The sequence below is a fragment of the Eretmochelys imbricata genome, chromosome 1, assembly GCF_965152235.1.
Source record: "Eretmochelys imbricata isolate rEreImb1 chromosome 1, rEreImb1.hap1, whole genome shotgun sequence".
Taxonomy (NCBI): Eukaryota; Metazoa; Chordata; order Testudines; family Cheloniidae; genus Eretmochelys; species Eretmochelys imbricata.
In genome coordinates, this window is record NC_135572.1 from 34607217 (window position 1) to 34629886 (window position 22670).

The 22670-nt window shown below is 40.7% G+C and overlaps 1 protein-coding gene across 1 annotated transcript; it reads right to left on the reverse strand.

The window, feature by feature from the left end:
• Positions 1 to 10225: 10225 nt before the first annotated feature.
• LOC144257664 (stromelysin-1-like) lies at positions 10226 to 18734 on the reverse strand. The gene is made up of 10 exons (XM_077805720.1): positions 18636 to 18734; positions 17327 to 17571; positions 17066 to 17214; positions 15928 to 16053; positions 15274 to 15435; positions 14929 to 15085; positions 13092 to 13225; positions 12356 to 12515; positions 10823 to 10923; positions 10226 to 10326 (listed from the first exon to the last, which is right to left on the reverse strand). The coding sequence occupies exons 1-10, from the start codon at positions 18732 to 18734 to the stop codon at positions 10226 to 10228; spliced, it is 1434 nt and encodes a 477-aa protein (XP_077661846.1).
• Between the last annotated feature and the right edge of the window lie 3936 nt (positions 18735 to 22670).

Consider the following 22670-nt stretch of genomic DNA (forward strand, 5'->3'; position numbering starts at 1 on the left):
CCAGGAATGGAGTCTTAGAACTTTTAGTAAGTAATCTAGCTAGGTATGCGTTAGATTATGATTTCTTTAAATGGCTGAGAAAAGAATTGTGCTGAATAGAATGACTATTTCTGTCTGTGTGTCTTTTTTGTAACTTAAGGTTTTGCCTAGAGGGATTCTCTATGTTTTGAATCTAATTACCCTGTAAGGTACCTACCATCCTGATTTTACAGGGGTGATTCCTTTACTCCTATTTACTTCTATTTCTATTAAAAGTCTTCTTGTAAGAAAACTGAATGCTTTTTCATTGTTCTCAGATCCAAGGGTTTGGGTCTGGTCACCTATGCAAATTGGTGAGGATTTTTACCAAACCTTTCCCAGGAAGTGGGGTGCAAGGGTTGGGAGGATTTTGGGGGGAAAGATGTGTCCAAACTACGTTTCCCAGTAAACCCAGTTAGAGTTTGGTGGTGGCAGTGGTTATTCCAAGGACAAAAGATAAAATTAATTTGTACCTTGAGGAAGTTTTAACCTAAGCTGGTAAAAGTAAGCTTAGGAGGTTTTCATGCAGGTCCCCACATCTGTACCCTAGAGTTCAGAGTGGGGGAGGAACCTTGACAGTGCTACATTTCTAAATTACTGTTTCCCCTCATGTCTCATGGGAATTAAATGATCAGAAATATTGTTTCCTTTTAAGTACTGCAGTTCAAAGGGGGCAGGGGGGTGAGAAAACTTGGATTTGTGCTGGAAATGGCCCAACTTGATTATCATACACATTGTAAGGAGAGTGATCACCTTAGATAAGCTATTACCAGCAGAAGAGTGGGGTGGGGGGAGGTATTTTTTCATGCTTTGTGTGTATAAAAAGATCTTCTACACTTTCCACAGTATGCATCCGATGAAGTGAGCTGTAGCTCACGAAAGCTTATGCTCAAATAAATTGGTTAGTCTCTAAGGTGCCACAAGTACTCCTTTTCTTTTTTCAGTTCAAAGAAGTAACTCAGAAGTTCTTTGCTGTTATCTGCCCTTAAAGAACAGCAGTTCTCCACGCATGGTAGCGACGGCATCAAAAGTCAATTTTGGATCACAAGTTACTGGCGTTGTGGGTCCAGTTGGTTGAACGGGGTTATCTGACTGTCCTACATGAAGATTAAAGAAAAATTGGCATTATATAATATGGAGAAATACAGCTAAAACCAACGTTATGAAGGACTTGGTGGACACACAAAACCTTCTCCTGAAAAACTGTGGTGGTGGTCATTAATCATAGAATCATAGAATATCATCTGTTAGAAGGGACCTCAGGAGGTCATCTAGTCCAACCCCCTGCTCAAAGCAGGACCGATCCCCAATTAAATCATCCCAGCCAGGGCTTTGTCAAGCCTGACCTTAAAAACTTCTAAGGAAGGAGATTCCACCACCTCCCTAGGTAACGCATTCCAGTGTTTTACCACCCTCCTAGTGAAAAAGTTTTTCCTAATATCCAACCTAAATCTCCCACACTGCAACTTGAGACCATTACTCCTTGTTCTGTCATCTGCTACCACTGAGAACAGTCTAGATCCATCCTCTTTGGAACCCCCTTTCAGGTAGTTGAAAGCAGCTATCAAATCCCCCCTCACTCTTCTCTTCCGTAGACTAAACAATCCCAGTTCCCTCAGCCTCTCCTCATAACTCATGTGTTCCAGTCCCCTAATCATTTTTGTTGCCCTCCGCTGGACGTTTTCCAATTTATCCACATCCTTCTTGTAGTGTGGGGCCCAAAACTGGACACAGTATTCCAGATGAGGCCTCACCAGTGTCGAATAGAGGGGAACGATCACGTCCCTCGATCTGCTGGCAATGCCCCTACTTATACATCCCAAAATGCCATTGGCCTTCTTGGCAACAAGGGCACACTGTTGACTCATATCCAGCTTCTCGTCCACTGTAACCCCTAGGTCCTTTTCTGCAGAACTGCTGCCGAGCCATTCGGTCCCTAGTCTGTAGCGGTGCATTGGATTCTTCCCTCCTAAGTGCAGGACTCTGCACTTGTCCTTGTTGAACCTCATCAGAGGTTCCCTAATCAAACTAAATCTCTCTGTATCTTTTTGCATTCTAGCCACTGCAGACTAATACATCTTCTGTGAGGTGAACTATGAGAAACTGGCACAGGAAGTTGCAGAAATAGGGAAGCAACAAATGACGGATCTCCTTTTCAGCCAGACATATCTTCAGTCTCAAGATTCATCATCCAAAGAAACACAATTTTTGATTATTCTTGTTTCATCATCAATTTCAGGAACCAACAAACAGTGGTACGTATATCAGACACAACTCCCATGACATGATATGTTCAAAGTTGTCATGCTCAAAGCCAATGGAACTCTGGCATCGACTTCAGTGCCCTTAAATAGCAGCAAACATTGTGCTCGAAATTAAAAAAAAAAAAAATTAGGTGGAGGGATAGCTCAGTGGTTTGAGCATTGGCCTGCTAAACCCAGGGTTGTGAGTTCAATCCTTGAGGGGGCCATTTAGGGATCTGGGGCAAAAATTGGGGATTGGTCCTGCTTTGAGCAGGGGGTTGGACTAGATGACCGCCTGAGGTCCCTTCCAACCCTGATACTCTATGAATGTTCTATCTATGCTCTTATTCATCCACTTGGGGCTGAAAAAGCTGTCCTTGTTTATCTAGTCTAGTCCTGTTTATGAAAAAGAGACTTTTCCATAAACACTTCTCCTTCTTGTGTTTTATACAGGCTATTGTATTTTTAGCTTTGCTCAGCTACCCCATGGGTAACAGTGCTTTGCCTTCTTCCTTTCTTTTATCATTTTTGTCTTTATTTGGTTTTTGAAGGAAAACTAAACACATTTAAAAACACACATACATGCAGCACAAAGGACAGACAAATATGAATGAAAAATGTCAGTTATTAACTTACAGGGTATTAGCAAATCATGGTGCATCCTAGATTGCATGAAAAGACCCATACATATGAGATTTTGGCACACGATTCCTGGGTAAACATCAGCTCAGGCCAGATTTTAAAATATTATGAACAAAAGGATCATGACCAATGCAAAGGGAGAGAAGGAGACATGAATATTTTCCACAAGGCCCTAAATAGGTGATTTTTTTCATGCAGTTTTCACAGCTCACTTAAATGTTTCCAGTAGCGCTATAGATTCTGAATATGTCACCCTTACTCACAATGAGCAGCATTTTACCATATAGGTAGTCTCAGTGAAAACTGTTACATTACTAGGGCAGTAAGGTACTGCTGAGGATGAGTAAGAGTAGCAGAGTTGGACCCATAAAGAATAGCTCACGTAACCAGACTAACTAGAGGGGATTTGCATTTTTCATTTCCTAAGCATTCTCCGTTTTCCCACTAATATTACAATCAAGAACCATTTTATATGGTTAACTTTCCACCAGTAACTCTTATTCCATATGCCACATTTATATCCTATTATATCTGCATACCTTTTCATATGAATGACTTTCACAGACTTCGTTTGTCTGCTATATGCAGGATATTACACCATGCTACAAAATGCTACACATGCATATCCGAGGTTGTAGAAAATGTTATATAATAATAATGCAGTATTTGAGAAACAGGGTGTGATGAAAGACTGTGTTATGATGCATACAAACACTGGATGGATTTGTGGTTGCTCATTATGGAACTTGTCTTCCAGCTTGCTCTTGTTCAAGTCCCATTCTCAACTGGGCAGAAAGCAGGGCTGGCCCGAAAACATTTTATGAAATGTTTTGAAGTTTTGAAATAGGTGGAACAAAACAGACCTTTCAAAATTAAAAACAGAACAAAACAAAAGCAAGAGAGAGACCTACTCAAGAACAGCCAATACACTGATATTTAGGCACTCCCCAGAGATGTGGGAGGCACAAGTTCAAGTCTATGCACTACCCAGTTCAGAGCGGGACCTTAAACCCACATCAGAGGTGAGTGCCCCAACCTCTGGACTATTGCCTCTTCTGGAGTGGGGCTTTCTCTCTCTCATTGAAACTAATACATTTCCACACAAAGTTTGTCTTCAATGAATCAGCATTTTCCACTGATTAAAACATTTAATCAAAACATTTATGACCATCCTGAGCAGAGTTTCACTTAGTCTGTCCCCAGACAGTTCAGAGTCCCCTCTCCATATTTAACATTGATCTTACCTGAGACATACATTTCCTCATTTACAAAATGGCACCTCTGTTATGCATATCTAGGGCACAGCTCTTTAACTGGACCCTTTCTTGCTGCATTAGCTTCTTATTCTTGATACGTTAGGACCCCATCTACATTGGAGCTCAAAATTGTTTGAATCTGCAGGCTACTTTCCTTTGTTCCTTATTTGTAACTGATAAAATCTTTAAATGTTCTAGTGATTTTCATCCCCAAAGGGCTGGACCCAGGGCCTCTTCCTCTCAGGGGATCCTGCCCTCCCCCTCTCCCACCTCCCTAGCCCCCCGACAAAACAAGTCAGGAAAAATTCCTCAAGGGCAGCCACATTGGGGTTTCCTCCTTCTGCGCGTTTTCCTTCATGAGGGGGAAATTTGGCCAGTAGTTTTTCCATTTATACCATTTTTAGTACTATGAAAATTAAGAACAATAATTTGCAATTCAAAGAGCTGGTTTTAACAATTTCAACATTTGCTGTGGCAAGAGCTATAGTCAGTTATACCTTTCCACCAGTAGGTGGCACTAGCAAGTTCTGTATTTGTTCTAAGAGGACAATTTGTACCTTTATGTGCAAACATCTTGCACTGTCATTTGTACCCTAACAGGGTCTGCTTTTCATCTCTTCTGAAGCAATAAAAAGTAATGTCTTCATGCAAAATAATGTTATGCTGAAACAAGCTTTTTTGCTAATGAGTCACTTTTTTATGCACAAAGTTGAACACAAAAGCCATACACTGTGCTATTGTATATCAGTGTTGTATATCATGCTTTCTTTAACCGCTAGAAAATTCACATTGGGGCCATACACATTTTGATACTAACTTGAGAAAAAGGAGGCCTCCCCATGAAATTTGTCTCTTTAAGACTTCATACAAGCTCTTGATGTGTGTTATCGTAAATGAGGTGATAGCTAATGTTGGACATTTTCTTTAACCAAACAGTGTAGATTCTGCTTTAGGAGAATTATCAATCAGATAAAACAAACAAAATGCCCAGTTTCACCCAAAAGTCATGACTTCTGTGACGTCGGCTCAGGCCATCAGCAGAGCCAGGAGGCTCATATTCCCTCAATTCAGAGAGGTGAGGAGAGGGCAGGGGAGGAGGGATAAATGCTGAGTTAGTATAATTAGTCAGTTGTATTTAAACAGTAACACTCTGACAGGTGATAGATGGGGCCAGCTCCTGAGTTACATCTCAGTGACTTGCCCAGTCTCAGACGTAACGTCATCAACTGAAATCAGTTGGACTCTATTTTAAGGATAGGCAAAGGAGTGCCACTTTAGAAGCCAATAAACTGTTTCCTGAGTACAAAAACAATATGGGACAGATTAATCATTCTTGCAGGCACACTGCTCTGTGCCAGCCTGGACTGCTGAATCCCAGGCTGGAAGTTACCTGGGAAGGGAAGACTGGTTGGGATCCCCTGGTGCAGTTTCCATCAGAGTCATACACTTTGTTTGCCACTCCGCTTCACAGATATCCCCCGATTTGTATAGATTCCAGGGAATCTACAGGAAATATGAGCCAGACTCTTTATCTATTACTCCCTCTGGAATACCCACTGCATCAAAAAGAAGATCACTGCCATCTCTCTGAGATCTGGATAACCTTCTGTGAGCCTGCACCTACACTTACTGATGTGATACCTCCTTTCCTTACGTCCCTAACCCGAAATCATCCCCAAAGAACTACAACAGGGGCAACTTGACTCCTCCCATCCCTCCTCCGCTCCATATGACTCTAGCCTCCTGACAGCTTCTCCAGTCAACATCTCTGCACCTTTCCCTTCCACATCCTCAAAGCCCTTCCTGAGCTGGTCTGCAAAGCTGAAATTTTATGTGTTGTTTAGGAAAATGTAAAGCATTGTAAAATGTTGACATTTAACTCGTTGTCATTAGGCTTCAGAGTTAATCTCTATTGAGTCAAATGACAGCAATATATTATCTTTTAGAGCTACTGCTTCTGCCCATAATTATATTCAGACAGGTCTGCCCTGGGTTCCATCTGGAAGGTCTTCTTTACCAGCAGCAAGGCCAGAAAAGGAATTTTAATTACAACTTAAATCCTATAGACAGTGAAGGGGCCACCAAACCATTCATGAACGGCATATTGGCCAATACTGACTCAACCAGACACATTCCTTCTATAGGGGAGAATATACAGTGTGAATCCCTGACCCACTCAGGTCAATGGCAAATCTTCCATTAACTTCAGCGGGGCCAGGATTTCATCCTTAATGGTGAGTACTTTTGAAAATCAAAATGGTTACTCAATTTATGTTCTAGATTTCATTTTTCTTGCTTCTGTGATGAATGTAGACATAATTTAACATTGCCATGAACAGATGCATTTGATTGTCAGCACAATCGACAAAGGAAAAATACTATTTTATGTTGGGTTTTTAAAATTGTTTTGGTTGTTGCAGTAAATCATCATTGCAAGTTAGTGTTTGAATAGACAAAGGTGCAAAATAAGACCAACCTTTTTAATAGTGCGGGTGTTTTATCCCTGGAACAGTTTACCAAGGAAAGCGGTCAATGCACCCTCAGCTGGAGTCTTTAATTCAATGACTGGATGTCTTTATCAAAGGAATGGCCTACTTCAGCCACAAGTTATTGTGCCTAATAGTGCTCAGTTTCATAGTAGGAAACATAATTCCCTCCACTGGAGCATAAACTGGGTAAAATGTTATGGCCTGTGTTATGCAGGAGGTCAAACTAGATGATCACAGTGGTTTTGCATCCAAGGATCGCATTAGCCCTTTTGGCCAAAACATCCCACTGGGAGCTCATGTTCATTTCCCCAAATCTTTTTTAAAGTCACTGCTTTCTCGGATAAAGTCCTTGGAATATAGACTACATTCTTTGTTCCAACATGTATAGCTTTACATTTAGCCATATTAAAACACATATTGTTTGCTTCCTCCCTGCTTACTAAGCGAGCCAGATCACTCTGAATCAGTGACTCGTTCCCTTGATAATTTACCACTCTCCCAATATTGGTGTCATCTGCAAACTTAATCAGAGATGGTTCTATGTTTTCTTATAGCTCAGTGGTTTGAGCTTTGGCCTGCTAAACCCAGGGTTGTGAGTTCAATCCTTGAGGGGGCCATTGAGGGATCTGGGGCAAAAACTGGGGATTGGTCCTGCTTTGAGCAGGGGGTTGGACTAGATAACCTCCTGAGGTCCCTTCCAACCGTGTTGTTCTATGATTGATAAAAACAGTTAAATAGCACAGGAGCAAGAACTGATCACTGAGAGACCTCACTAGCAACATACCTGCTCAGTGATAATTCCCCATTTACAATTACATTTTGAGATTTATCAAACTTTTAATCCATGTCATGTCAATTTTATCATTCTACTTTGTTAATCAAAATGTCATGTGGTGCCAAGTCAAATGCCTTAGAGTTGTCTAGAGAGACAAGGTGGGTGAGGTAATATCTTTTATTGGGTCAACTTCTGTTGGTGAGAGACCCAAGCGTTTGAGTTTACACAGAGCTCTTCTTCGGGTTTGGGAAATGTACTCAGAGTGTAACAGCTAAATACGAGGTGGAACAAATTATTTAATGTAAGTAGTTAACACATATTTGAAGTGACCATTCAAGGTGAAGTGGCTGGTTAACACCTCTGAAGTCATAGGGGGAAAAGGGAGGGGGAAAAAAAAGCTGCAGGGGGGACACTAGTGTGTTATGGATTGTTGTAATAAACTATAAATCCTATGTGTCTCTATTCAGTCCGTGATTTTTAGTGTCAGCCAAAGTTATGACAGGTTCATTTTTTGAAAATGTTGTGCAGGTTTCCTTTGAGCCGGGTGAGGACTGATAGGTCAGATACAGAGTGATTGCCTTGTGAAAAGTGTTCACCCACAGGTGATAGGTGTTCTTTGCTTTTATCATTTTCCTGTGTGGGTTCATTCAGGAGTGTAGTGATTTCTTGATTTCACCCATATAGTTGTTATTGGGGCATTTAGTGCACTGGATGAGGTATACCACATGTTGTGATAGGCTTGTGTAGGACCCTGGATCTTAAAATGTGTGTTGTGGGGGCGGAGGGGTGTTGATCATTGTAGAAGTGGAGATGTGTCTACAGGTTTTGCATCTGTTGTTCTGGTGCCACGTTGAGCTGGTGTGTCTTGGTCTGTGGGGAGCTTGATGATGAGCTTGGAGAGGTTGGAGGGCTGTTTGAAGGCCAGACGTGGGAGTTCAGGAAAGGTTTCCTTCAGGATGTGGTCTCCATCGAGTATGGGTGGTAACTGTTTGATGATACCCATATGGGTTCCAGGCCTTGTCTACACTGCCACTTTACAGCGCTGAAACTTTCTCACTCAGGGGTGTGAAAAAACACCCCCCTGAGCGATGCAAGTTTCAATGCTGTAAAGTGGCAGTGTAGACAGTGCACGAGCACTGGGCACCGTGCTCCCAGCACGGGTAGCTACTCCCCTCATGGGGGTAGGTTTTTTATAGCGCTGGGAGAGCTCTCTCTCAGTGGTGCCATGGCTACACAGCCATGTTAAAGCACTTCCGCGGCAACGCTTTAACGTTGGCAGTGAAGACATACCCCCAGTGTGGGGTGGTTGGTGACAACTAGGGGTGTGCAGTTGGAGAGGCTAAGTATATTACATCAACATAATTACCTTTATCGACCAAATTAGTAATCTCATCAAAATGAGGTATCAAATTAGTTCGATAGTGTCTATTTTCCGTAAACCCATGTTGACTGGCATTAATTCTATTACACTCCTTTAATTCTTTATTAACCTAGTCCCATGTCAGCCGCTCCATCAGCTTGCCTGGGATCAATGTCAGACTGAGAGGACTATGATTATCCAGGTCATCCCATTTATCCTTTTTAAATATTGGCACTTCTTGAGGCTTTCTTTCAGTCTTCTGAAACCGTTAGTGTTCCAAGACTTATTGAAAATCAGCATTCATGGGCCAGTGACCACCTCAACCAGCTCTTTTAAAACTCTTGGATGCAAGTTATCTGGGCCCACTGATTTAAAATGTTTAACTTTAGTAGGTGCTGTTTAACATTCTCCTGAGATACTAGTGTAATGGAAAGAGTGTTATTATATGTTAGGACTACATTATCTGTTTTTTCCCAAATATAGAACATACATTTTGACTGAACACTTCTGCCTTTTCTGCATTTGTATTGATAATTCTACCTATCTAGTAATGGGCCAATACCATTGTTAGGATTTCTTTAGTTCCTAATATATTTTTAAAAACTCCTTATTGTCCTTAAGTTTGCTGATCATAGATCACTTCTTGTTTCCCTTTGCTTCTTTTATCAATTTGCTAGAATTCCTACCTTCTGATTTATATTCATTAGTATCAATGTCCCCTTTTTTCCATTTGTTATATATATGGAATATATATATATATAATTTTTATAGCTTCCTTCACTTCCTCTCTAAACCAGGTGGGTTTTTTTTACCAATCGTCCTTCTTCCTCAGTTATGGGATTTGGGGTTTTGGGTATCTAGTAAAGTGTTCTTAATCAACCCCCAATTATCTTTCTCATTTTTGTGATTAAATTCTTCCTCCTAGCTGATCTGGCTCATAACTGTTTTCAGCTTTCTGAAATTGGCCCTTTTAAAGCACAGTATACATATTACTGGTCTGGACTTTATTCTATTTGCATATTATAAATGTGATGAAGTCATCAGCATTTGTACCTAAAATACCATTCATTTTTAGTTCTATGAATCAGTTCCTCTTTATCTGTCAAGATGAAATCTAATATAGAATTCCCATGTTGGGTGCAACACTTTTTGAGTTAGGAAATTATCATCTTTAGCAAGTAAATACATCTATCTGGCAAGTAAATACAAAATATTTATATATGATATATATTTATTTATATATACACAGTCATGCTAAGTAGTGCATTTCTGTTATTTACAGAACTGCAGATTTTACAAAAGCTATAGTTTGAATTGTGGACATACGCTGAAACCTAAAGAATCCTGACTAGATGTTTTAGAAATTAATTAGTGAAAAGTAATCCCTGGTGTATTTACAGTATTGTTTACTTCTTTTATACATCTTCCAGGACTTCATGTTCTTAACATGGAAACCAGAAGTTAGTCCTTAGGACACGAGTAACTTTCTTGGCAATAGGATCAAACTCAAACTGCCGTGATCCACGAAAGAAATAGAAGAACCCTAGGAATAAAAACAAGTTGAATTACTGTATTGCACAAATAAATATTAAGCGGTTACAATAAAGGTTGGAAAGGGCTAGAAAAGTCTATTTGAGTCACCCACTCCAGCAATTTGCAGAACTGTTTTATCTAAATAATATCCTATCTGACATAGGAAAAAAAAACACCTATTCCTGATCATTATTCTCAGCACAGTAACTTTATTGTCTTAGGGCCAGACTGCGATATCCTTATTCATGTTGAGCAATACCTTACTTCACAAGTGATCCCATTGACTTCAGTGGAACTACTTATGGTAGAAGGTACAATACAACATGAGTAAGGGTATCCCAATCTGTCCCTTAGTACCGATCTTTTCATAGCGCTGTCCAAACATTAATTAAGCCAGTATTAATATGCAGAAGTTTCTGGCTCTCAGCAGTGTGCACCCCATTTAACCATGCCTCTTATCACTTCTGAATCATTTAATGCTTCCTTACCTGAGAGTTTCCACTTACTTTTATACTGGAAAACAGCATCAATCTTCCCATTAATTCCTGGAAATTCATCTTTTATCAGCTTTGGCTTCTTGTCCATGGACTGTCTCCTTTCATCATAACTGAGGAAAGTTAAAAACAATAAGAAGACACTTGAAAATAAGCCAAATGGCACGTAAGCCAGCCCCACTCTTTACAGAGAGCCCATTAAAAGTGAACTAAGCTCACTGAATACTTAGCTATTCTTAAACCAGATGCATAGGTGACATAAATCAGCACACCTCCCATGACCTCAGTTGAGCTACACCAAATTACACCAGCTAAGGAGCTGGCCCCTTGTGTTAATTACATGTGCATCTTTGAACATCATTACTAATTTACTACGAACTTACTAATTACTAACTTACTACTATCATTACTAATAACCATTACTAATCTGCAAAAATTATTATGTTTATTTTTTTTTGCCTAATAGGCAGGATGTAGAGAAGTGAATTATCAGCTATTGTATGGGAAACAGGAGACTATAGACTTACCCTTAAAAATGTATCGTTGCAATGTTCGCTGTCCACAAGTAGTGTTTATCAGGAGATAATGATAATGATCCCTGTGGGACCATTGTTATATCACATACATTGAGGTGCTATATGGCTACCATCACACAGGCTATAACAAGGTGTTTGCTGTAATATTTTTACTCAACGTAGAAATTAAATCACAACCAACTGTGTTCAAACAAGATGAATGGCTTGACCAAAGCTCTCCAAGCAGTGAGTTTTAGGAGTGGAGGATCAGATTGAATCCTTTACTCACCCGATACAGTTTACAAACTGTAACAAATCTGAAATCTCTGGGAGCTAGGCACCTAAATAGCTTTCAGGATCTGAGCAATCGTCACTTCACAGTGATCACTGTGCTGCACACCGTGGCCACTTAGAACTATTCCACAGTGATACAAGTCACATCATTGTGCTCCACATATATAGGTCGCTATTACTTGTGCTAAAAGAGAATCTCCTTTATCTGTTAGAAGTATATGGGTTATGACACATAAAGATGAGCAGTTTTGATTGCATCCAATAGAGACAATGATGAACATGCACACAAGCCAATTCACAGCAATATATGGCACATGCTTTGTGGCATAATAATGCCATCTCTTGGTAACTGGACAGAGGAATTGGGGATAATAATCTGAACCTTTTTTTAACCCCAAGAAAAGGTTCTGATAAAAGCATTGTGCACACTTATGACTCAGTATAATTAGGAATTATTGTTTGTTTTAAAATGTGCAGTAAAGCTTTAGATATCTTTTTTCTCTATGTAAGTAAAATTTAAGCAAAACTTTATGTATTTTGAAAAGAACTGTTTCACCTGCCTTTCAAGAATATTATTTTTCTACAGGCAGTGGTGACAGTGTAAAAGACTGGCTAGCAAGTATGCTACTAAAGCATCATAAGGCAAATTAAGGGTAGAGTTATTGGTGATGTGGGTTTTGTTTGCTCAGTGGTCCCTATTACCAGAGACTCAAGAATGTTGAACATGAAATCTTACCTCCAGTACTTGTTAGACACAAAGAAGTATGTTTCCCCTTTATTTGCATTATAAAGAGCTGCATCAATTTTCTTCACACCCTTTGAGAAGCCCAAGTCATGGATTTTCTTTGGGTATCCAGACAGTATAGTATCTCCTTTGACAACCCAGAATTCATTTCCTATCAAGAAAAGTTGTTGAAAACATTTTGCCTGGAACTTCTGTTGAATTATACAACATTTGTGTAGGGTCTTTAACTGTATAATACAATCAAACCAATCTTTTTATGGACAAATGTAGAGATCAAAACATGCATTCCTTGCTATAAGACAGTCCTTCCTGTGGCTACAGTAAACAATGGACCATCACCTTCTGTTGTATTTTAAACACATCTGGCAAAATCCATCCCTCATGTAACTCTTCTGAATGCTAAGGATGAATTTGGGCTTCTATTTTTAATTTAGACAAGTAGTTTTACAGAAAAAAGTGCCATTTCACATTTCCTTGGATAGAGCTTGATTTGTTAGGAAAATTTAGCTTCGTTAACATTAATCAAATAAGTGACATGCATTTTGATGCCGAGTGTGGTTTTTGTTAGCAATTTAATTGCAAAACAACAGCAGTACACTGGATTAGCGCCGAGTTAATGAAATCCCATTAAAAGAGTACAAGCTTCAATTTCCTTAACTATTTTCAAAGCAGGTAAATTCCATTCATGTCACATGTAAGAAGAACATAGAGAAACTCAAATTCTTACCTTTAAAAATAAATGTCTCATCTTTGTCCGTAATTTCATAGGCAGCATCCAAGCCAGATGGCAGAGGTGACCAGAATGAAGATATTAAATTAAAGTCAACTTCTCTGCTTGTAGGGTGTTTCCGCCAGAAGTGCCTGATCCAAATACAGTACAACTTGCATTTTAAATCATATCTTTATATAGAACAATATGTGGGATTCTAACCATGGCAATAAGAGTTTACAACTTCTACAGCCCAGAAAGTATTGTCTATTGGCACACATACAAATTCCAATGCCCCCAAATCCTATCTTCTATGCATTTACTTAGCTTTTTGACTTTTGAATCACTTAGGGCTAAAACCTGCCTTTACCCCTGACATGGAACAAATGCAGTTCTGCTACACAAAAGGGAAATGGGACTCAGTTCTGCAGCACACCACTGAGAAAGGGAGGTGGTAGAGTTGGGTGTCACCAGAGGATTCCCACTTCCCCCAGGTGTCTCCCCAATATCTACTCCACATACTCATGCTAGGCTCTGGGCTGAGAGAGTTTATCTCTGGAAAAATCTCTGGATTTCAGAGAAAGCAGATTTCACAATACTTACTTGCCTGCTCTCCCGGCATTAGTATATTTTGAATGTGAGAATACAACATTATAAACTCCTTTAGACTGTGAAGTCTTTAGGCAGGAGCAATCTACGCCTTTGTACAGCGCTGAACAAATGATAAAATATAACAATAGTAATTGGTTTCATTATCCAAAATCATTGTTGCAAAGGGTGTGCATGTAGACTTGGTGTTTGGGATGGCAAATGTTCAAAGTTTACAAGGCTGCAGTTAAAGATGGGTAAATGGCTAACTTTAGAGTCCCAAGTAGTGGGTTCAGAGGCCAAAACTGAGTTCTCCTGAATTCTGAATGTTGGGACCTGTTCTAATATAAAACTTATCCATGTCTTTTAAGGCACCCTTTCTAACTCTCTCTCTCTGTCTTCTCTGCATCCTGTCCCTCTTCCTCTCCCTCCCTTTTCTTAATGCAACCAGATCTCTCTCTTTACCCACCAATACTTACCTCTTTCCTTTTCCCAACCCCCCTTCCCTACCATATCATATCCCAGGTCTCCACTAGGACCTCCTTTTACCCCACTTTCCTCTTTTGGGGTCCTCAGAATCCATAGTCTATTCTCTTTAACACGTTGAGAGCACCAAGTTTTAGTGATTTTTCCATGGAGGAATGCTTCAGATTTGGCACACTTACTGCTAATCTCTGGTCAGTTGTTTCAATCAATGAATTGTCCTGGGAATACTGCAGCACCCAAGTAGCCAAGTAAAACTTGCCAGTGTTAGATGTCATGACAGAGTCCAGCATATAGAGGTCACAATGAAGAAGTCAGAATTTGTCAACAGTTACCACAGTGTTATCTACATTTGACAAGTTTTCTCCTATGATTAGAATGGGAAATAAGTGTGGCAAGTGTGTGTTGTTGTTGTTGTTTGTTATTATTAGAATTTATCATTTGCATTGTCGTAGTACCAAGGACCCCACCTATGGACCCTGTTGTCCTAGGTACTGCATAAATATCCAGAAGAGAGAGAGCGCCCCTGACCCAAAGAGCTTACAGTCTAAGGAAATATCCCTTAATGATCACCTCTTGTGCAGAGGTAAGTAGCAGGTCGGTTGGCACTTGGGAAGAGAGATTGGTGATATTTATCTGAACCTTCTTTGAGCATAATAAAAGGTATTGGTTTGATTAACATGCTGGACAAAATTTTGAATATTTCTTATTTTTCCAAACTATTGTGCCATTAAAGGAAGATTTAAGCAAAAGATGTGATGCTGCTTTAAGACAGTCAGCTTACTTGTCTTTAAAGAACATTATTTCTCCACGGAAAGTGGTGACAGCATCGAAAGTCAGTTTAGGGCCACAGGTGTTTGGTGGTAGAGGTTCTGTTGGCTCCATGGGTTCTATGGAGACCGTAGATTCTGTTGGATCTTCAGGGGGGTTAGATGAAGGTCCTAAGGAAAACAATTTAGAGAAGAAAATAAAACTAGTATTTGATATTATAAAATTCAGATAACTTCAGTGGATCTGTCATTTTTTTTTCAAGCTATAGTTAATACAATCATTCAACATGGATTTCATTAAAAGTTATTTGAACTTGTGAGAGGCTATAAACATTGAGCAATTAATAATGTTTGATTACCATAGAGGTATTGAATGCCATTAATATCATCCTGATGAAGACGGAAAGTCTTGGAATCAAAGTATCTGTAAACTGGGTACATCAGTGAATCAGGGTGTCTAGAATGGAAGAGTCCCAGTGAATGGCCAAACTCATGCGCAGCCACGAAAAACAAGTTGGAACCTAAAACCAGCAAACAAAATGTATAAAAGAAAGTTACGTCTTTTCATGTTCTTGCCCATCAGTGTGAAATACAAGCCAGCCAATTGCACTCAATACAATAGAGGTTTTTAGTGCTTATAGTAAACTCAGATATAGTTGAAATACAACTAAGTACAATGAAAATACATTGAAGCACATCAAAAGTGCAAAGGTGCGGTGCTTATAGGCCTGATCCAGCACCCAACAACTTCAGCAGAGATCAATGTGGGTGACGGAGTCCAGATGTTGTGATGCCTTTGGAAAACTGGGGCCTGAGGAAGCTAATTATGTGGGATGGTTTTCAAAAGTGCTGAGATCCTAACTTTGTTGGGCACTGTTGGTTGTTCAACACTTCTGAAAATCAGCCACTCGCTTAGGCATCTAACTATGGATGTAGGAGTCAAACTTTAGATGCCTAGTTTTGAAAATCCTACCAAGCCCAGGTATGTAATATTAAGAGTTGGTTTTACGTACCCTGTGAGCCTTTGGTCCAGTCTTCATCCTCATCAAAGTGAGCATCTCCACCAAGACCATTGCCAGGTGCATAGGCATGAGCAACAGTCCCACCAGGACCATCAAAGGGATTGAAATCATTGTGAACTAAGAATGGAATAAGGTGCAATAGAACTCTTTGTTAGTTTGCAACACTCCAAATTCCTCTTACATGCAATTTTGACAACCCCATTATTTGTTAATTTTTACTGAGAAGCAGAAATTTTTGACTTTCTAGTAGATCTGCAGACACTAAACAATTGGAAGTGAAACAAAAATCTGTCAAAATGGAAGTGAGATCATGAAGCAGTGGGAACTGGGCAAAGATTGGAGATGGGCATGAATGCAGGTACAATGGCTTGGTGGGAGGAGAAATGCAGAGGAAAGGAAGGTAAATAAAAATAATGGCAAGCTGTTGTACAACTTGTATTTATATAGTCGAACCACAAGACAAGCATGTGAGAAACCAAAAGAATCACGTGACCTTTTATTGTTCCCTCCACCATCCTCCGCTACTTTCTGTTCTCTTTACCCACTGCATCATGTCTAATGATGATCCTGCTACCTCCTATGCACATAGAAGAGAGCTTTGGCGGAAGAAGTCTCCCTGAGGAGCCACCCACATCAGCCCAGTAGGGGGTGGAGTTTGCCCTCCTCCACCACAAAAAAGCCCTCGAAGCGGAGCCAGCCCCAAGCACTGAGCTCTGTGGCCCCTATCTAGCAAAGCACTTCAACCTGTGCTTAACTATAAGCATGTGAGTAGTCCCAGTGACTTACATGGAACTACAGCCATGAGTAAAGCTATGAGTAAGACCCACAAGCCCAGATTCTGTGCAGATGTCTGCCCAGGCTGAATATTATACACTATGCGCAGTCCTGTTGAACTACACACAGTGTGTAAAGTTATGTACAGATACAAATCTCTGCAGTATCACAGCCTTAGATTGTAAACTCTTTGGGGTTGGGACTGTGTTTTTGTGTGTGATTGTATAATGCCGAGAACAATGAGATCCCCATCCTAATACAAATGATAATAATGAATAATAATTTCAGGACAAATCTTTCACAGACCTCTGGATGGTAATATTTACAATGATTCTATATATATATATATATTTACCTCTGGCTGCAAAGGAGATCAATATATCTGCATCACCTCTGTCAACGCGGGTAAATGTCAATGGGGTCACTTTGCTCCAGACTGTAAAAGCTTTCTTGATGGCTGCATCTACATCAACTCGGGCCATGTCTGGTGTATAGTTCAAAATCCTTTCAAATTTAATATAGAGAAACAGCTGAGTTCTTTACAATATTTATCCTCTACTTGGAGCAACTTGTCTCCCTTTAATGCAAGAAAACCCCTCTATTACTGACTAGTTACCTGTATGTTAGATTTCTTTTCCCCCATTTTGGTTGTCCTGCAAAGGTGGAGAAATCAGCAATATCAGGGACTCCACACCGGGGTTTCTGCATCACCTCCAAAGTGTTAGAATCCAATTTCCCAGTCACCTCCAATCCAATGAATTCCTGCATTTCTTTGATTTTGTTGACCATAGGACTATCACTTTTCCATCTTAAAACAGGCTTCCCATCTGTCGTAAAGCTGTAGTAATTTTCCAGGTACTTCTGATGAAACAGATAGCTATTAAGACACTAGATTCTTTTTTAGATCTTGCAAAATAATATTAAATATTATGACATGAGATCTACCCTGGGCTTCTGCTGCTTGTTCCCTCTGTGTCTCAGGAACTCACTTTGTTTAGAAACTTTGTAAAACTGAAATTAGTTACCATTTTCCATTTATATTAATACCTTGATGTTATATTGTTCTGTGATAATGTGGCGACAAGAGTTCTGCATGAACATTTTGCAAAAGTACAATAGGATTAATGCTCAGAACACATTCAGAATAAACATTTGCCCTGTAAATGGAACATTTTGTGACAAAACACCTTAGGCTCACTATCTGTTCCAGCACTCCAGGCAGTATTTAAAGACAGACAAAAAACAGATTTTTGAAGAACATGATTGAAAGCTTGATTTTCCAAAAGCATTACATGTTATCATGTGAAATGATTTGGACAAAATGAAGATCCTGATCTTACAACCACTTATGCATGAGACTATCTTTACTCCCCCAAGAAGCCACAAGTGAGCCAATAAGATTACTTGTGTGTAAAGTTATTCAGATATTTAAGTGTTTGCAGTATCAGGTCCTCAACTGGTGCACTGTAATTTTAAAATGCTTCCCGCAAAATAGTGCAAACCAAAATAATAATAAGATGCTTCCCCTGGCAAATTTCTAAGGTTCATGATGACAGGGCTGAATTATTCTTCAGAAATATTGCCTCACTTTGAGCATTGCACATCCATTAAAACAGCACCCAAGGCAAGCAGTTTCCAAGCTTTTGAAACCAAGCACCCTCTTCAGGAAAATGAAACAAGTCATATCTACCCTTCCACCCCACCATTTTAGAAGGGCAGCCTTGGGGAACCTTTCACAGCCAGTATGGCACACCCCTCCGGGGGAGGGGGGAGCATGCTTCTATTCTTTGGGAAATACTGAACCAGACTATTCACCCCATCAGCATGTATAGGGTCAGATCCTCAGCTGGTGTAAATCAGCATAGCTCCATTAACTTCAATTAACTCCAGCTCAGGATCTGGTCCTTTGTGTCTGCAATCATTACCTGAACAAGCTTCGTATCTTCTTCTGCTTTCCTTTTTGGATGTATAGGAAAAGCACAAGATGCTGCACATAGTAACAGCAGAAACGGAAGATTCTTCATTCTTTTGCTTTGTCTTGTCTTTATGAAGATCTCAATCTCTGCCCGCTTCATACAAGTCTCTCACATATCCCTGTTTATATAGTACTTGAGTGCTTCATAAAGCCGGGGTAGCCTGACTCATAGGTTAGAACAGCCTCCAATTAGCAACAGAAGATATGCAAATAACTGGTTTAGGCATGAAAAGCTTGACAGATTTCATGTAAACTGTCTCCCATCCCACTCCGCCCCTTTGCAAATTTTGCAATTGGACAAGATGATTAATGCTCAGGAAATAGGTTGATATTCCTTTCCTTTAGAAACTCACTGTTATCTTTAATAAGATTCTTAGCTCTGTTGGAACCATCCATGACTCTCTCCGCCCATTGCTCCTACCTGTACTACCAAGCAACAATCCTACGCAGCAATTAAAACTTGATTCTCAGGCCTGGTTAAGCTAAACTGAATGCAGGAATAGGGGATGGGGTAAAGGACTGTTGAACCACCCATGAATCTGTTCCAGGTTATTTTTGTAGACAACTGAAACAAGTGTCTTCCACAGTCACATGGATTTTGGGAGAAATCTCATTGTTACTATAGTGCCATAATCTGCTCACCTTACCCATTGGAATAGTCCTTGTGCGGTAAGACACTGAAAAATCAGTGCTGACTATTTGCATCACTTCCAGGTTATCTTTAATAAGGTTCTTAGCTCTATTGGAACCATCCATGCCTCTCTCCGCCCATTGCTCCTACCTGTACTACCAAGCAACAATCCTACGCAGCAATTAAAACTTGATTCTCAGGCCTGGTTAAGCTAAACTGAATGCAGGAATAGGGGATGGGGTAAAGGACTGTTGCACCACAATCTTAATTCTGGAGACAGTGAAGGAAGAGAACAATAAAAGCTAGAACAGTCCTTAGGAGCTGGTCTGTCTTACACTGTGCTGAACATGGTACAGAATAGCAGGAATGTACTGTGCTCTGACTAACCAATTTATTTGAGCATAAGCTTTCGTGAGCTACAGCTCACTTCATCGGATGCATCTGATGAAGTGAGCTGTAGCTCACGAAAGCTTATGCTCAAATAAATTGGTTAGTCTCTAAGGTGCCGCAAGTACTCCTTTTCTTTTTGCGAATACAGACTAACACGGCTGTTACTCTGAAACCTGTGCTCTGACTATATCTCCTCCTTCAACATGTCCCCCCATAATCCACCACCACACCCCTGGTGCTCCCTTACACTGGGGGCTGTTAGGGGAGTGATATGGGAATGTCCTGCTGGCTCTATTTTACCAGAATCTCCCTTATGCCAAGGTGATTCCCAAGTGGCCAGTTCTGCCTCCTTTGTGGCCCTGTTATACCAGCAAAGCCCGAGTACTGAGCCACCACAGAGCCCAGAATCCGGGCCTAGCTCTTATGCTTTGGATAATATGTTCCCCACTATTGGTCAGGAAACTTTCTCTCTGCTTCATATGGTGCATGCACCAATCAGCAGCAGCATCCTGGATATTGGGCATGAGGCCTTAGAAAGTCCCCCCAAAATTCATAAGTTCAAATTCTTCACTAATGGTTTAACACCATCGTCTCCACCTCAGGGTGGAGAATTATCTTTTCTTTCATTCTCCATCACAAGGGGCACAGGCTGCCACAGGAAGCAGGCAGAGGGACCTCCATTCAAAATATAGTGAGAGATGGCAATAGCAGAGATTTCTGAAAGGAGAGGTACATACATTACAGAGACATTTGCTGAATTATTTCCCTTTGGGACACATCAATGGAAACCAGCAGAAAGGAGCCCCAGGAGATAGATGTCATGAAGAAGTCTCAAGTATCTGCTTTCTCCCCCTGGATGGTTGGTTGGTCTTGTTGAAACAGGACACAGGACGGAGATTCAGGAGGAAGCAGACACTTGGTCATGGGGCCTAAATTTTCCATACTCATCATTGTTTGTATTTGAGTGCTCATCCACAGGGGCACTGGGAAGGTTTTAGTGAGGTTGTTGTGGTTCTTCAATTGGCAGGACTCAGCAACATTGTCAAGTGTGCCCTGTTACTAACTTTTGCCCTCTTATTCTGTTCCCTCTTTTCTCCCCATTTTTTGGTGCTGTCGATCACCCACTAAAATCATTCACTTTTCTTAGTATATCATCCCATGTAGAAACTTTCATAGCCGCAGAGATGTTTTTTGAGGCCTTGCCCATGAAGAGATCGAACCTAGAAATGATCTCCATAATGAGAATCTCTTGTTCTTCCACAGAGATTTGACTTGCTGATTGCTACACTCTCCTTTCTCAAAGCCTCTCTCTCAGGAATGTCTCATACCATTGTCTGGCCCTTGCTATGCCAGGGTTGATACCCCCACCAGCAGCATTCCCTTGGCCAGAGCCCCTAGTAGGAACACCAGAAGAAGACATCATCCTCCCGTGGGCACAATGCTGAGTAGGAGTCTCAAAATTTGACCCTTTTCAACTGTGTCCATGCATGGAAGTTGCCAATCAGCATATGTAAATGCTATTTTAAATTGTACAAATACAAACCTGAAAGGAAGAAGATAAGACTGGGGGTGACACACAGCTTGCCCGTGAGGTAATGAGTAAGGTTTGTTCTGAAAATGCTTCACACACCCAGCCCTGTTCTGGCCACAGTGTACTCTGGCAGCAATTTGAGCGCCACAGGTTAACGTACAAGATTGAGGACGCACACACGAGGAGCTTCTGAGCTGTAAAACTGCAGCTCTGGCTGTGCCAGTGTTGAGTGGCGTCTAACCGAGAGATGTTTACATCTCCCGCCTGGCTGTGTAGTTTACTGCCAAACCCTGAGGCTAGTGTGTGTAAATATGGAGCCATAGGTATTTACGATGTTGCTGAGGATGCCAGCCGCAGAGGGAGAGTCATGTACCCCTCTTCTGACAGCTGCATAATGACAGCTCATATGAATCAGATAGGTTTCAGAGTAGCAGCCGTGTTAGTCTGTATCCATAAAAAGAAAAGGAGGACTTGTGGCACCTTAGAGACGAACAAATTTATTAGAGCATAAGCTTTCTTGAGCTACAGCTCACTTGAAAGCTTATGCTCTAATAAATTTGTTCATCGCTAAGGTGCCACAAGTACTCCTTTTCTTTTTATGAATCAGATAGTCTTTGTTTAATGGCAGGTCTTGCTGTCTTGCTTGTGCTTTCTGTGTGGCTCCTGGTGGGTCTCCCTTCCTTTCCAGCCTCGGGTGTGTGTTCCTCCCAGAAGCCTAATCTACCATAATTTCCTCTTCGACAATAAGGATGCTGGATCCACTAACATCCCTTTGTGCAGGAATCACTTCCAGGTCAGACTCAATTCATTTGAAAATCTCCATGCATGTGTGTCTATCTAGAGAGGGGACTAAACACTGCCAGGCGGGGCAATGATGGAGCTGAATTTCCAAATCCTCTGAACATTCATCTCCTATTCAGGCCATGCGAGAGCAATCTTTTCTCCAGCAGGGAGGTCCACACTGCACCTCCTCTGGAAATTGCCTGCTAGGAGCATTATAACTTGTGTTTCTCTTTCCTATGAAGCAACACACTGGCCACTGCTGCATACTGGACTATACTGAACAATGATCTGATTGTTGATGGAAAATCTCGACTGTGTATACGCATTTGTGACAGTAATAAGCAATGAGATACATTCTCACAGTGTGTGTTTATTCAGGGCCTGATACTACTCTGAATGCAGTCATTAGGTTTGCACATAACTTTTGACATCAGTGAGAGCAGGGTTGGGCTCACACGCCATAGCTGAGATTTTCAGATGTGATTGGTGATCGTGGGTGCCTCGGATTTTGGGTGCTCAATTTAAGACACCATAAAGGGACCTGATTTGGGTAAGTGCTCAGTGCTCTATCTGTGAACAATTTCTACCTGGTGCTGACATAGCTATATCCAGTTCCAGTCACCAACAATAGAATCATAGAATCATAGGTC